Raw genomic sequence first — 17255 nt, 5'->3', positions numbered from 1 at the left:
GCTAACAGGCAAAAATTTAAACCAAAACAAAAGAGGTGACAGAGTAGGAAAGGTTTTAGGGAGAACACAATAAAGACTGGAGACCTTTTGGAAAATCACCGACATTAGCAAGATAACTGGTTTACCCCCACAGAACCAGTAAAATACAGCATGGTTGAGCATGCACAGCTGAGTCCGGAGCTCTGGTCCCTGAGATTACATTTCTTTTTGGAGAAATTTTCAGAACTGCTCATTTAAATCTCATTTCCCTTTAAGAAGCCAGATACACCATCTCCCTGAGGCATTTGGTTTGTGATTTGGGAGGAAATCCTGGACAGAACAAGAGAATTTAGCTATATGCAGTAGCCTTGCTTCTAATCAGCATTGTGACTTTGGGAAGTCATTTTGTCCTGGAAGTTTTTCACAGCTGTAATAAACAAACACTAGAAGAGTTCCTCACATTGCTCCAAGTATTTAAAGACCACAAACAATTTTTAATGAAAACAAATCCATTTATCATTTTTTAGAGGAAAAAAAAATCAATGTGATCATCAAATGCCAAGAGGCATAACCTAAAGAAAAAACAAAACAAACAAACAAACAAACAAAAAAACAAAACCCAAACCAACTGGGTTAAGGTCAGACATCACAGGGAAGCCAGTGCAAAGCCCAGAGACGGGAGGCAATGGAGCCATCAAGCAACCTTACGTCTGCCCAAGGAGGGAGGCCACGCATTCTAATGTGCCAGGATGCCTGTCACTGTATGCTGGAGTAAACACGTTCTCATGATACAAACACGGAACCAAATTCAAGCCTCTTAAGTTTAGTGTTCAGTCAGTGCAGTACAAAGTATCCAGAAGAGCCCAAACTCTGTTCTTAATGCTAAAGCTATCAACAAGATATAAAAGTTATACAAGATATAAAAGTCAGGATTCTTTACTCTTAAAGACTATAGATTTAACATATAGGACTGAATGCATTTACAGAAACCATATAGTGTATATCACTATCTGGCAATTAATAAAAATATATTTTTTGAAAATAATTTTAACTTTTTTTTCCAGAGCTGAGAACTGAACCCAGGGCCTTGCGCTTGCTAGGCAAGCACTCTACCACTGAGCTAAATCCCCAACCCCAATTTTAACTTTCTAATAAATTTTTTTTAAAAGCAGGGCATCGTGCAGGCTGGGCTATTCTCAAACTTATTATGTAGCCAAAAATGACCTTGAATTCCTCTGATCCCCCTGCCTCCACGTCTAAGTGCTGGGATGGCAGGTGTTTGCCACTACACCCGTTCTTACTGGTCCTGGGGCAGAACCCAGCTTGGCTTGCACAAGCCTGACAAGCAGCCTTCCCAACTGGGCGTCAGCCACTCCCCTCTTATTCTCAAGTGTATTTTATTGTGATTTATTTCTCTTTCTAAATAAAAATGTCATGCTTACTTCTCAAAAACTATTCATTGGCTTGAATATTCTTAAAATAAATAACTTGGTATTCTCTGCTAAAGACCATACAATCTTCAGTTTATACTCTGCAAAGAACTGAGTCACAAAAATGGAGTAAAATCAATAAAAACAAAATAAAAAAATCAATGAGTCTATCTTTCTAATTATGAAAGTCAAATTATCTTCCTCAGTTATCCCTTAATATATTCCTGAATTCTTTATTATACTTCTTTATTTCAAAAAAGGGTCTGAATGTGCCTGAAATGTAAGGAACCTTTATAATATGACCACTAAAAAGCATAAATCAAAAGGACTTTATGATAAGGGCAGGAAGCCAGCTGCAATGGGACAAGCTAAAAGCTATTATTGAAAATAAAAATAAAAGTACAATTTGGTTTTGACCTTCCTATACCCTGAGACAAATAGAGAAAAATAATTACAAGGAATTTGCAGTAAGGTCTCAGGCCTTTACTCCTTCTGTCCTTCATCTTCTTTTCCAGGAGATTCTGGGGCAGGAGTCAGTGCACAGAATGGGAAATAGAGATCCAGGGCAACACCAGATGACTTGGTTCTAGGTACTGACTGTCCAAGGGAGGGCTATCCAGGAAAGTCAATTTGGGCTTTGGCTAGGAGGAATAAATGAATCTTCCTACCAGGCCTAAGATAAGCAGACCCATTGGGTAGCAATCCCTTGGCCCACTGATGACCAGACCCATTGGGTAGCAATCCCTTGGACCACTGATGACCAGACCCATTGGGTAGCAATCCCTTGGCCCACTAATGAGCAGACCCATTGGGTAGCAATCCCTTGGCCTACTTGATGAGTGCTGAGAAGGTGCCTTTGCCTCCAGCAAATCAGTGTGTGCCTTGTGTTGTAACTCACATGGGAAAGACTCCCATAAAGTCAAGCCAGTAAAGTAAGTTTCTTCTTTTAACACAGTCTAGAAACTTGGGGCAGTGGGATCCTTGGCCCTGGATGAGGTAGATTCAATTCTAAGATGACTGACCATGCCCTTTGTTCCTGGTAGCTTTGCAATTACATTATGTTACATTGCAAAAAGGATTCTACAGAAAAAAATGAAGGATGCTACTCATCTGACTCTTAAATATACAGATAATACAGGTGGGCCTGACCTAATCACAAACCTTTAGGGTTTTTTTGTTGTCTATTTTTTTTTTTTGGCATTTATTGTTGTTGTTGTTTTATTTAGTTGCAGGAGTCCTAGAGAGATTCTGAGCATAGAAACAGCACAGCATATGACTGCTGGATTTGAAGCAACCATATGTGAAAAACGTTCAGAGTGGCCTCCAGAAGACAGAGCACCTCCCTTCCCTCCAGCCTTCACTGGCGGCTTTCAAATTTCTGCCAATAGCATAAAAGTTCCTATTCTTTTCCAAAGGCTTCAGGAAGCAATCAAGTCCTGATTTTGAATTTGGGCAACTCTTAAAAAAAAAAAAAAAAATCAACCAAGCCTATGTAGACTCCTGACCAAGAAAACTGGAACCCAATAAATAAATTCTGTTTAAAGTCATCAAGCTAAGGTATGTCAGTGTCAACAGAAAATTAACATGCCACATCACCCAAATTACTGCCATCCTACTTTTTTGAAGAGCAGTGTAGGGTCAACAGTGAACTTGGTATGGGAAGAAACGTGTTATTAACCTTACTACCAAAATATTGGGGGAACCAGTGCTACTTCTGTTTATTAAAGGAAACCAATCTCTCATCATCTTACATTAACTCTGACTTTGCATCAAACTAAAAATAAAACCATCACAGCAACATATATAAATAAACAGCATACAAAGTAGAGAATGATGTGAGTAGGATCATTAGCACATTCAGAAACTTGATATACTTAAAGAATAACAGTCAAAGTAGTCTTTAAAGCTTGACTGTGGAACAGAACTCTGAAAACCAAGAGCAATGAAACTCAGAATGTTGTAGAAATAGCAAGGCTGCTGCCCCCTGCAGAACCATAGCAATTTAAGGTACCTGGTCTCTGCGATTAAAAACGGCTAAGAGATGTTTCAGGGTGAAACCCTAATCACAAAGACTTTTGTAGCAGTAGTAAATTCTGAGAACTCTAAGGAATATGTGGTGAGCCTACTGGATTATTCTTCTTAAATTATTAACTGCTGCAAGTCAGGTCTGGCAAGGTAGATCTTTGCTTTTGAGGTCTCTGGCAAGTTCTCTGATACTGATTGTACTGTTAACTCTAGAGTACAGAATGACATTTAAAAGAGCCTGTGTTACATGCTGGCCCAGATGGAAGATAAGTCCATATCTGTAAGGAAGAAAATGACAAGACTAGCTGCCCGAACAGTCAGGAAAAGCACAGTGCTGTAATCAGAGGACTGTGACTTCTGGTCCTGGGACACTGTATGGGAGGCCTTCCACATGCCACATGACTCCAAACTACATCAACACTGGAAGACCCAGTTTGGTCTCATCTTCCATTTTAAGCTCTAGCTCTCAAAGCGTTTAAGTTTCCAGGGGATGGTGGGAGGCTGCTTCTCCATTTGACAGGTTTTAAGCAAGCCATCAGAATTAAAAATATACAAGAAGAATTGAGAAATTATAGCAAGACATACCAAGAATTGTCTTTTGGAATGCATTAAAGGTGATGCTATTCCAAATGTAGATGGATCCTGAACTGAAAACACAAAAATAAAGGTCTAAAAACAAATACAAAAAGAAAATCAGAGCCAGGCATGCTGGTGCCTATCTGAGATCCCGGCCCTTGAGAGGTGGAGGCCAGACTAGGTCAATGACACTGTCTCAAAAGAAAACAGCCAACAACATATTGGTGCAGATGTGCATCCCAAGCACACACATGTTAGGCTACTGCCAGTCATCAGATTTGGCAGCATGGACTTGGCATTGGCCTTAGACCATTAGTCCCAGGAAGATTACAGTAAGATAAAAGAAAGCAACATGGAATTCAGCAGAGTCCAAAGAATGATTCCCAAGTTGATAGATAAAAAGAAGTGTGAGGCTGAAGGAAAAGAACTAGGACAGATTGGCTCTAGTGAAATTCAGTCCCCTAGTTGAGGGTGTGTGTTCTGGTAAAGGGAAGCATTGTGGTGATATTGTGTTACCAAATATGTTGTGCACCCTAATAAACTTATCTGGGGTCAGAGAACAGAACAGCCACTAGATATAGAAGCCAGAAAATGGTGGCACAGACACCTTTAATCCTAGCATTCCGAAGGCAGAGATCCATATGGATCTCTGTGAGTTCAAAGCCACACTGGAAACAGCCAGGCATGGTGACACATGCCTTTAATCCCAGGAAGTGATGGCAGGAAGCAGAAAGGTCTTTAAGGCATGAGGACCAGGAACTAGAGCCTGGTTAAGCTTTTAGGCTTTTAGCAGCAGTTCAGCTGAGATTCATTCTGGATGAGGACTCAGAGGCTTCCAGTTTGAGAAAATAGGATCGGCTGAGAAGTTGGCGAGGTGAGGTTAGATGTGGCCTGTTCTGTCTCTCTGATCTTTCAGTGTTCACCCCAATACCTGGCTGCGGGTTTGTTTTTATTAATAAGGCCTTTTAAGACTCATGTTACAAAGCATGGCTGATGCAAGTTGCCTCTACCCTAGTGTGGGCTCTGGGGATGGAGCTGCTTCTGTTTGGCTGGTGCTTAGAGTGCCAGGATCTTCGATGTCTAACCCGGTGATGGTCAAGCTACAGGGGAAAGGCAGCCAGGCTGCACACGGAGCTGGTGTGTGAAGCAAACCAGACTGCAGCTGTAGCTTTCCTCCAGCTGCAGACACGGAAAACAATTACCTGTGACTGAGACAACGCTCCAGCTCCTTTGCTCTCTTGGGAAAGAAAGAAGCGGACGGACATAAGGAGCTCCTGGATGCAGCAGCGGAATTCTTCTTCATTTTGCCCACCCGTGGCGAGGGAAAACAGCCTTCGGGACTGAACTATATACTTAAAAATGTATTCTTGTGCCTTGGAAAAAAAATGTTAGAAAGTTAGCTTCAAAGGACTCTGAGAGTATTTATGTAACAATGACACAGCATAAAAAAAATCATAGAACAGTGTTAGACTTTTAAATAATTCATCCAAAAACTGGAGGCGCAGTGAGATTTTTGAATGATATGCACTTAGAGGGGGAAAGCCATTCTTCTTTGATGCCAAAGAAGCAAAACATGTTAAAAATTCTTTATAATTCTGAAGTTAGAAACACTGAATATTTTTGATCTTCAAATAGCTATTTTTTTAATTTAGCTGATGAAGAGATGACTACTTTCAAAAGTGATTTGTCACTTAGCATTTTATTTTCAAGCAGACCAAGAGAATAAATTGATAATGGAAGAAAAGGCCTGTTTTTCATATATGTATAAAACTTTATGTATGCATTATCTGTTTCTCTACTGACACCGCATAGAGTAGTCTCAATATGAATCAGGGGACCACTAGGGCTAGGAGCCCCCTTTAAGAATTTATATTTTTTTCCTGTGGCAGTATTGGGGATGAACCCAGGGCCTCATGCTTGCTAGGCAAGCACATACTACTGAACTAAATTCCCTTGCCCAAATCTGTATTCTTTACTTAAGAGAGTTAGTTACACACGAGGGTTGAGAGTTCGAGTCCCTCCTGGGCTACTTAATGAGACCCTATCTCATACAGAGAGAGGGAGAGGGAAAAAAGGGGTAGGAAGGAGAGGAAAGGAATTTGGGAGCTGGGAAATTTGTGTTCTTCAACATGCCGGAAGGTCATGTTAACATGACTGTTGGCTCAGTACACTGGGTCCAGAGATGTGGGACTTGCTAAATTATGAGACCCAGCAAAGCCTCGGGTGTCTTCATTTTGATCCCTGTTAGGTGACCCTATTGTCTCTTAAAACTTGAGATAAAGGGTTCTTAGAGCTCTGTCAGGTGTATGAAGCAGGCAGAAACTTTCAAGCTTAATTAACTGCTCATCTGCAGTCTTTTCTCATGTTCCCACTTCTCCTGTCCATCCTGGATGTCATCTCCAGTGACAGGAACCCAGAGGAACAAGGATTCAATCCCCAGCACGTTCCAGTGGACAGGCCTAGCAAAGTCCCTTTCAAATTTCATCAGCTCTGGAGCAGCCATGAACTGATTAAGATCCTTGAATTGGAATGTCAGTAATATATCATCACCAATTACTGTCTGTGCAGAAGAAAGCAATTAGTCTGCAATCACCATGCACCAGCTTTGTAGACTCTGCTATCGGCTTTCAACAGCGTGTTATTACCTTCAGCACCTCCTGGATATGTTCTTGCCGCTCCGCTTCTGTTATCCTGTCCACGTACCACTTGAGCACTTTGATGAGATCTCTAAAGCACAAGGAGAAATGTGCAGATTGCAGAACAGCTAATCCTCAGTTAAATGACAATAAACGTGACATGCGCGTGAATCAGGAAGACACTTCCTTCTCCGCAAGGTCTCACTCTCCTGCAGGGCTGTTCTGAGATAACTTTATTGAAACTGCAGGTCAGCATCACTAACTGCTTTGAAACCTAAGATGGAAACACACTCTGTCCACCTAGATTGCCCTCAGTCTGGAGGTGTCCTGTTGCCCCCAGAATTAGAGCTGTCATGAGCCATCTCGGACAACTGCTCATTGGGATTCCTTCCTTCCCAACCCCTTGACCACTGCAAGGGTGATTACTTAGCTGCAGGTGAGAGGTGAGGGGACATGAAGCCAAACTGGACCACTACAAGCCACAACCCTGCATTTATCAGGCCAACTTTCTCACCATGAGAAGAACACAGCTCACTGTGAAAGCATGCCCTCAAAGGAGCCATTTCCGGAAGAGAAAGTTGTTTTCTTGTTACTGGTTTATTTTACCTTATTTTAAGGAACAAAACTAAAAATAAACAACAACTCACAACTTTTAAGATTACAGTCTCACTGAAATAAATGCCGGCTAGTTCCTAATTTCTAGGAAACAGTTCAGTAGTAGCTTTTTCTTTTCTTTCTTCTTCTTCTTTATTTTTTTTTTAATGGTGGAAAGAAAAAAACAAACACAAAACCTATGCATGGAAAGTTAGTTGGCTGGACTCCATTAAGATAATCCCAATTCCACTGGTCAGGGAGCAAGTCTTTACATAAGAACACAATGTATAAAGCCTGGTGCGCAGCTGCCCTGGGGCGATTATTAACAAGGTTTTCTGAAGGCAGGCAGAGCTGAAGGAGGACATTACTCATCGCCCTTTGCTTTACTTATATAACCCAAGCTGGCGAAAAAGAGGCAGCTGCTACCTAACGGTAGAGACATCAATGACTAAATGGCTTGAGGCCAAGGACCAGGTCTGTCCATTAGAGCACCAAAGGCACCCTGTAAACATTAATAGCTGAATAAACGACCTGGGACAGGGATGAAGGCAAAGGTGGTTTTCCATTCATAATTGTCTAAGCCATACATAAGGTGGTGCAATATAAAAATAGAACTCCTCCAGGCAAAACTGAGAAGCACCTCGACATCTTGGACCAAAGCCCACGAGGTGAAATGAAGATGAGAAGGAAGGCAGTAGCAAGTTAAGGGACAGACTTCAGGGAGTTCTTTTTTCCCTTTCAGTCAAAATACGTTCTAGCCATTGGGCAGGGGTGCGTGAGGAGGGAGGCCAGGGTTTGGTAGCTGAGCCTCCTGCCTGCCTCTATTCCCTTAGAGTTATGTCTTCCTATACAGCTGCCTAGGCTTCAGCGCGAGTGTAACAGGCAGTTCCGAAGCCAATAACAAGCTGAAGGGCCTACCTGTACGCAAGTGCTCCAGCAAAGTGACTCTCGATGTAAGTGTCCATGACAGGCTTAAAATGATGGAACTTGCTATCTTGCAGCAAATTTATTATGTGGACCTGAGAAGAAAATTGAGTTTTATTAAACCAAATGCCATTTCTTTGTCTGTTAGAAATACACAAGCCAATCAACTCTTCCATTATCAAGTGGTCATTTCTGAAACAGCTTTCCTAATGTCAAGATTGGAAGGCACACATCCTTTTGTAATACTATTAAGAAAATGTAAACTTACCAAAGAATCAAACACCTTAGAGCCATATTTTTGGGAATTTTCATCTAATATTCCAAACAGTGTGTCCAGCGTGTCTTGTAGAAACTGTGGGTAAGAAGTGAAAGGTGGCACATGAGTAGACCACACCCCTCCTCCCAGTGGCCCGAGTTTCCCCGAGTAAGGAAGCAGAGCCTACCTTTACTATCTCCGAGCCATCGATTTCTTTTAACTTGGAGAGACAGCTTGTGATCTTGTCTGGGTGGGTCCTCCATTTCAAAAGATCAAGCATATCACCTTTTCAAACAGAAAAAGAAGATTAATTGCTTTTTATAGAGAACAGCCCCTCCCTCTCATGAATGCGCTCGCTCTACTGGTAAAAGGAACTTCTTAAATGCACTGCCTCCCCTTCCCCCTCCCCCACACTGGGACTAGCCTGTGTGCCCTAGGAGGACTTTTACTTAAGAGTATGTTAATTATCTCTCCTACCCCCACCACCCCCCAAGGGCTCCTGCTCACTGTCAATTCTCCCTGTCGATGGGATGGTGTTATCCAGGAAGACTCCTCATCCCTTCCACACGCTCCTGCCTCATAGAAGCACTTATCTTTCCCCTGAAGTTTTCTATGCCCCAACTTGACTGTAAACTCCAAGAAAATAGAGCTGAGCGTGGTCCAGTCGTATCCTCAGTACTTAGAGCAGTGTAAGCAGCCACCAGATATGCGCTGTGACATTTTTCTGCCACCTCTTAGTAAGAGTTTTCCTGGAGGTGGGAACTAGCCTGATTCATGTTTAGATACCTAAAAACGAACACTCTTCCTAGCAACCGATGCTAACCAGCAATGAAGTCTTCTTGATTGCTAAGTAACTCAAACCTCAGGACCACACATTGTCAGTGAACTGTGACAACAAGCCCAATGTGCTAGCAGACCATCCAGGGAATCTTGGGACTTTAGAGCGCCCATTTCTGGCTTTCCAGGCCATCTGCTACCACAGCTTAGGAACAGGCAGACAGCTAGCCCTACCTCTTCCAGTTTCTTTCTGAAACTGACAGGCGGATTCATGTTTCAATCGGCCTTTCAAGGATAGAAGGGACAAACTTTGACCCCATCTCTCTTGGACAGAATTTAAACTATCTCATGGAGTGACATCATGGCCTAAGCTTCCTTGGTTTCCAAAGGATCAGGAGGTGATGGCAGCTGGGGGTCGAGAAGGACAGTAAGAACTTCTAAGCTAGGGAAGGCATGAGGCAGAGGAACTTGTCAGGGCTAGTCTCTGTGCTCAGAAGCCAAGAGATGGGCCCGAGAGGATTTTCCATATTGAGTAGCACACTATTCACTTCAAAGCTCTGCTTTAAGATGAACCCACATGGGGCTTGCTAAAAGACAGAAAGACCAACAAAGGAAACAAGGACAACAAGCAACGATTCCAAACTCTGTGAATCCAAGGAAGTACTTAAGGTGAGAAGGGCTATCTGCAGAAAACAAGAAGAGAATCTACCAAAGCCATAGTCGAGAAGAAAACTGAAAAGAAGGACTTAAGAGTGAAAATTCCATTGCAAATCAAGGATTCTTAATATGAAAAGCAAAACTCTGAAACACTCTAAACTCCAGAACCACATGATCACTGTCCTCACGGAATCACATGATCACTGTCCTCACAGAACCACATGATCACTGTCCTCACAGAACCACATGATCGCTGTCCTCACGGAACCACATGATCACTGTCCTCACGGAACCACATGATCACTGTCTTCACAGAACCACATGATCACTGTCCTCACGGAACCACATGATCACTGTCCTCACAGAACCACATGATCACTGTCCTCACAGAACCACATGATCACTGTCCTCACAGAACCACATGATCACTGTCCTCACAGAACCACATGATCACTGTCCTCACAGAACCACATGATCACTGTCCTCACAGAAACACATGATCGCTGTCCTCACCCAATGGGGCAGCCAAGATGCTGGCACCGAGAACGTTGTATAAAACTCTTTCAGGCTATGTACATAGGGTACACATGAGACAGAAGTGAATCCTGTGTTTAGACATGGGTCTCATCCTCCAAATATTTCACGGATATGCAAATATCACCCAATCCAAAACTTCCTGCTCACTACACACTGAACCTTGTACCAAATAGGGCTGTTTATCTACCTACAATAAACAGAGAGAAAGAGGATTTGAAATGAAAACATGGAGAAAAGTTTAAGGAACTGTTTTCAAAATACAAATTTATAATGAGTCCATTAAAGAATCTCTCAAATTGTTTAACATTCGCAGTAACTCAGACACTCTGCAACATAGGTGAACTCTTTTGAAAACTGACTGGTTATATTTTAGAGTGAACACCACAAAGGCCCCACAGGGCTCTGTTACTCTCCTGGGTGGCTTGCTTTTTCTTTCTCTCCTTCCTCTGGCATTGAATTTGTGGATACCATCCTTCTGTGGCATCTTCTCTTCTGAAGTCTCCCAATGCATTTTTTCCCTGCTGTCTCCCCTCGATTTCCATTCTACCCCCATCCCAGTTCTTATCCCTTGTCCTGGCTCTTCCTTCCATTTGTTTAAAGTAGGGGCAATTGAAGGCAGCTGAGCCCCGAGCCATGTGGAGAGGAAAGAACGCTTTCGAGGTCGGTGTGGGGAACTGGGTATAAGACCTCATGAACAGAGCCAGAAAACTGACTTCAGGATTCCAGACATTGCCGTCTTTCCTGGAAGCAGGCTGATGAATCTCGATGAGGCCTGTTCATCCTGCAGTGAACTATAGATAAAACGAGGTCTGTCTCTGTGTGTGATCATCCTCATGGAAATGGAGGAACCCTAAACATAACTGTGTCATCTCCTCAGCTATCAGGAGACTGAAACAATGGCCCCAACGAAACTGGCATTTCCCTTGAAGTCTCATCCTGGGAGAAAGAAAAGCCTGGAAGTCTGGTGCCACCCAGAGGAGAAACTTGCCTCCCAGGAAGAGATTCCTCACAGTTCAGACAACTTGTTACACCATCTTGCAAGAGAAAGTAAAGTAGAAACGATGATGACGGAAAGGACCATGCCTTGCCTGGATTACTCAAGTATATCCCGTACTCGCTCCTTAAACACAATCCTCACATCAGCTCCCTAAAGGCAGACTTGGGAGCTCACTAGATCTTTAATTTGTTCCTATCCCCAATGTGGCTGCATTGAATAAATCTCCTTTCCACTATTAATTTTTCTGTATATTGGGTTACGGAGAACAGGTGGTCAAGCCTACTTTGTTAGGACTATCAGGGTCCAGGCTCTGACCTTAACAGCTGTAATCAATTGTGTACATTCAGAGTTAAGGCAAAACTGTCATCTCCTAGGTCGGCTTCAGTCATCTGAAAATATGCTAGATGGAAATCAGGAGAAATGCTCTACCATTGAAATAATCAATTTTCTACACTCTATTCAAGGAGTGCATATTAAGTATACTCTTTGCATCTGGCCTACTAAGTATAAATGAAGATGTAATTACTCCTCACTAATTTGTGTGTGTGTGTGTGTGTGTGTGTGTGTGTGTGTGTGTGTGTGTGTGTGTGTGTGTGTGTGTGTGTGTGTGTGTGTGTGTGTGTGTATCTGTGTATTTGAGACATGGTCTCATGTAGCCTAGGCTGGCCTAGAACTCATTATGTAGGCAAGGAAGACCTTGAACTCTTGATCCTCCTGCTTTTTTGTTTTTTTTCCTCCCAAGTGCTGGCATTACAGGCGTGTACCACCACCTCTAGCCTCCTATTCCTGTAAAGAAGTCTGAAGAATCTACTTGATCTGTCCATAGGAAACATTTGCAGAGTGGTCTGGATTTGGAGCACTAGCCGTGAACAATGCTGGATTCCACACAGCAAGAAGAGGCAGACCTACCAGGAATCCTAAGTGCGGTTCTGCTCTGAGACTACTCCTTGAGACCACATCATTTGCTAAGTGTCCAATTATAACGTAATTTGTATTTTTTCCAAGTCCAGTAAAATGAATGCACACCAATTTAATTCCACTTTGGAACTGGAATTAATTCCAATTTGCTTCTACATAGAGATGTATACGTAGGATACAAATCTCAGAAAGATAGGTTGACCCCCTACCCCTAACTATCTTTTGAAATACACTATTCATTTCTTGGCACATTCTGAGCTAACTTATATTGACAAGGTTAATCAACATCAATATAGTCATGAAGCATGTTTCAGTAGCCTCATCAAGTCAGGAGCCCCTCAAAATACTGGTCCCATCTTCATACAGTGAGACATTTAATATAAGGGTTTCATGAATAGTTAATTTTTGCTATTTACATGAAATTTTCTCTTGGTTTTATAAGGAAGCAGTTTTGAGTCTTTAGGACCTGATTTCTCCTATCTTATGTTTATAATTCTAACACTCTAAGCAAATTCAGGCAATTTTATCATTGTTTACCTGAGGGGTAGGCAGGATAACAACCTTTAAATATGTCTATATCCTAATTCCTAGAAATGGTATGTTTACCTTATATTGACAAAGAAACATTGTAATACGCTCAAATTTCTGATAACAGGGAGATACGGCTGGGTTTTCCAAGAAATCACAAGAGACCTTAAAAACTTGTAGAACCAGAATTAGAGAAATTTGAAGATGTTGCCCTGGCAGCTTCTAAAGAAAAAGGGGTCCATGATCCTAGCAATACAGATTACTTCTAGAAACTAGAAACGATGAGGGAAAAAAAGAAAAGACTTTCCAGCCGGGCAATGGTGGCGCATGCCTTTAATCCCAGCACTCGGGAGGCAGAGCCAGGCGGATCTCTGTGAGTTCGAGGCCAGCCTGGTCTCCAAAGCGAGTTCCAGGAAAGGCGCAAAGCTACACAGAGAAACCCTGTCTCAAAAAACCAAAAAAAAAAAAAAAAAAAAAAAAAGAAAAGACTTTCCTCTACAACCTCCAGAAGAGATGCAGCATCATTACCATGAAAGGGATTTACACCTGACTTGTGAAGCATAGGAAATTTCTGTCACTTCGAGCCAGAAAGTTTGTGGTGATTGTTGTAGCAACAATATCCAATAAATACAATCCTGAAACATCCCAGTTAGGACATTTAGTTAACAGGAAGAGCTACATAGGCACACAAATACCCTATGTAGGATGATTATAAATTTTGTCTGGGAAGCCAATTGATTTTATTATCTTCATAACCCCCACAGCAAACACCTGAGGTTTACTTACAGGTCAGTGAGTCAAGTCAGGAGGTCAGATCTGCTAAACCATTAAACACTGGATACTAGTAAAGTCTACGAAAGCTTTACAGAACTTTGTGTCTTAGGTAAATATGGTAGCCTTGCTACTGAGAGGGAACTAAAAGGGGGTCACTACTATAGTGCTATGTTTTGCTGTCTTTTTGACACTACATTTTGAAACAACTATTTCTTTCCACACACTGTTCCACAATACAAGAAAAAAAAATTAGATATAGGAGCTGCATGAAATACAATGCCTTGTAATGAAGTGATTCCTCTCAATATATTGCATCTAATTTATTAATACAGCATTCAGGGTGCTAGCCAGAAGCTGTATATGGTAACTATGAAAAATTAAAAATATTTAATTTACTTCTTTCATTACAAACGCAGTTTTTACAACAATTTGCCAAGGAGATGCATGGCTTTATTAATCATAAGTTGCTAAACAATCAATGACATAAAAAGCAGTGCTACCCAGAAAAGCAATATCCATCTAATTAAACAACAACAACAACAAACAAGCTCTATCCTAAGGCCTGCAATTAGCTCTGTTTATGGGGCTATAAAACAAGAGATTTAAAGTGGTGGCAGTCCCGTCTTTTCTTGTGTTAAGTGCAGCTTGGCTTTTAATGGGTTATTTGAGGAGATAGTTGACACTTAGCTTCCAACACTGGGTTAATTCTTAAGTTATTAAATTGGATGCATGAGGTCACTAGGTTTTCATTTGATTAGAAATCCTAAATGAAAGGATTGGTAACTTTCCTAGTGCAAAGTTCTTAAATACATTAATCCTTGTTGAATATGCTTAGCAAAATACATATAGTTCATACATGCCCTTGGGTGGGGGGGGCTGTCAAGTAAAATGGTATCATATATCCCTTAGGTGTGGGGCTTTCATGCATTACCATTTTGGGTGAGTTTTGTAGAGCAGAGAAACGATGTTATCCAAAAGGACTCCTTTGTGGCCTTCATGGTTTGATTATTGTTCCCAAGAAAGATGACCTTGGAAAATGGAAGCTTGAGGTAGCGGGTAGTATCTTGAAGGTTTGTATTTTCTTCACACTGTGAAAAAAACATTAAGAATGGGAGGCTTGATCTCAGAAGAATTTATTGAGCATAATTTCCTCTTCTAGCATTTATGAACTAGAAACATTCGGAGTGGCATTATAAACAGAATTTGGCTTTTCAGGGAAATCCACCAAAAATGTGTCAAAGAATAAGCATGGATTTTGGTCTTTGACCAATCTGAGTTGAGTTCCGAGCTCTGTCACTCCCAACGTGACTGATCCTGTCAAGATACTGAACCACTCAGGATTCCTGTTGTCCTTGCCTAAACCTCATTGTCTTGTTAGAAGACTTGGATTATATACAGGCTTTAGCATGGTCTGGGAGACACTGGAAATGCCAAAGAAATGCCATTTGACAATGATCAGAAGACTTTTTTCGAAAGATGCTTCTACTTCTCCAACATGTCATGTAAGAGCTGCTGAACTGTCATAACCTTGAAAACCACCAGTTTAGGAAATCTAGCAGTCCCACGGAATGAGGAAAAGCTCTATTTCAAAGAAAATGTTAGTGCTGTCTGTCCCCCCAGATCCAATCCCCCAGCTCTGCAGCAGAACACCCGTGGCAGCCTTCCCTGACCCTCTGTTCCCATCTCCTGTGCATCCCACAGGCCTACCCTTTCTAAAGTCCTTCCTCCCATGTGTGGCTTTGTCTCAGCCATCAACCACAGCAGGCATGCCCTGCTAACTCAAGAGCCTCTCCTCCTAGGGCAACAAGTAGGCTGACTGTGGATCCACACCTCCCCCATATCCAAACACCTCGGTCTCACATCCCCAGCTCTGCAGCAGGAAACTGACCGTGGTCCTCCTTTCCTCTCTGACCCCATCTCCTACGGATCACAAAGATCTCCCCCAGTCTTCCTTCTTTGAGCTCATCCTATTATCCTAGCCTCCAATACTAGCAGGCATTCCCTGAGAATACACCAGCTGAGCAGGCTAGCGAAACAGGTCCTCAGAAAATGTTCTATTAGGCAGCACACAGCTACCACACTTTCCTGAAGTCCAGGGAGGAAACAGAAACCAAGGCATCAGAGGCAGTCAGATACCATCACCCAGACCTACAATCACCCCACTCCCACATGTCTAGATGTCATCTTAAAACTCAATCAATAACAGCCAGCACAATATGTCTCCACTGAAGCCCAGCAACGCTGAATATTCCAAGATAGGTGAAGCCCAAGAAAAAGTCCTAAGAACAGTCTGTATGAAGATGATAGAGGTCCATAAGAAATGAAGAAAATTTCTTAAATAAATCCAGGAAATCACAAACAGTATGAAGAAATGAATAAGGTACTTAAAGAAATCCAGGAAAATAAAAACAGTACAAGGAAATGAGTAAAACAGTTCAAGACCCAAAGATGGATGTAGAATTGATGAAGAAAACTTAAATTGAGGAAATGCTGGAAACGAAAATTTGGGGAATTAGAACAGGAACTACAGAGGAAAGCTTCCCCAACAGAATGAAAAAGATGGAAGGATGAATCTCAGGTGTTGAAGATATGATAGAAAAAAATGGATGCATTGGTCAAATAAAATGTTAAATCAAAAAATTTCCTCAAACAAAACATCCAGGAAATCTGGGACACCATAAAAAGTTCAAATCTAGGAATAATAAGAATAGAGGAGGGAGAAGAAAAGCAGCTCAAAGGCAATGAAAATATTTCCAGCAAAACCACAGAAGAATATTTTTCTAACCTAAAGAAGGAGATGCTTATAAAGTTACAAGAAGCATACAGAATATCAAATAGATTGGACCAGAAAAGAAAGTCACTTTGGCACATGTAGTGGTTTAAAAGAAAATGGCCCCAAAGGGAGTGGCACTACTAGGAGGTGTGGCCTGTTGGAGTAGGTGTGGCCTTGTTGGAGGAAGTGCATCACTGTTGGGGCAGGCTTTGAAGTCTCTTATGCTCAAGATACCACCAAGTGTGTTAGTTTACTTCCTATTGCCTGTACAAGATGCAGAACTCTCAGCTCCTTCTTCAGCACCATGTCTGCCTGCATGCTTCCCACCATGATGATAATGAACTAAACCTGGGAACTATAAGTGAGCCACTCCAATTAAATTTCTTCATTTATGAGAGTTGCTGTGGTCATGGTGTCTCTTCACATCAATAGAAACCCTAACTAAGACAGCACACAATAATCAAAACATTAAACATACAGAACAAAGACTATTACAAGCTGCAAGAGAAAAAGACAAAGTAACATAAGAAGGGAGAACTATTAAAATTACACCTGACTTCTCAATAGAAACTGTAAAAGCCAGAAGGTCCAGGACAGATGTGCTGCAGACTCTAAGAGAACACAGACTACTATACCCAGTCCAGACTACTATACCCAGAAAAATTCTCAATAACCATAAATGGAGAAAATAAGCTACTCCATGATAACACCAAATCTAAGCAATATTTATTTACAAATCCAGTCATACAAAGGGTCCTAGAAGAAAAAATCCAATCTAAGGAGGTTAACTACAACCACAAAAACACAGGGAATAAATAATCCCATACCAGCAAAATCAAAAGAAGGCGCGCGCACACACACACACACACCCCAT

General features: G+C 41.7%; 1 protein-coding gene across 4 annotated transcripts in view; it reads right to left on the bottom strand.

Annotated features, from left to right (window-relative positions):
• The window catches only part of Dock4 (dedicator of cytokinesis 4), a 409351-nt gene that overhangs the window by 121391 nt on the left and 270705 nt on the right, over nucleotides 1-17255 (bottom strand). For all 4 annotated transcript variants that reach the window (XM_028872268.2, XM_028872271.2, XM_028872270.2 and 1 more), the window contains exons 17-22: nucleotides 14540-14696; nucleotides 8608-8705; nucleotides 8433-8516; nucleotides 8159-8259; nucleotides 6656-6737; nucleotides 5213-5383 (exon numbers count right to left, since the gene is read on the bottom strand). In XM_028872268.2, coding sequence (XP_028728101.1) covers nucleotides 5213-5383; nucleotides 6656-6737; nucleotides 8159-8259; nucleotides 8433-8516; nucleotides 8608-8705; nucleotides 14540-14696 — 693 coding nt within the window. The remainder of the gene's footprint in view (nucleotides 1-5212; nucleotides 5384-6655; nucleotides 6738-8158; nucleotides 8260-8432; nucleotides 8517-8607; nucleotides 8706-14539; nucleotides 14697-17255) is intronic.

This window comes from Peromyscus leucopus, chromosome 14 (genome assembly GCF_004664715.2).
Source record: "Peromyscus leucopus breed LL Stock chromosome 14, UCI_PerLeu_2.1, whole genome shotgun sequence".
Classification (NCBI taxonomy): Eukaryota; Metazoa; Chordata; class Mammalia; order Rodentia; family Cricetidae; genus Peromyscus; species Peromyscus leucopus.
Note: the sequence above shows the minus strand (reverse complement) of the source record. Positions and strands in the feature narration are given on the sequence as shown.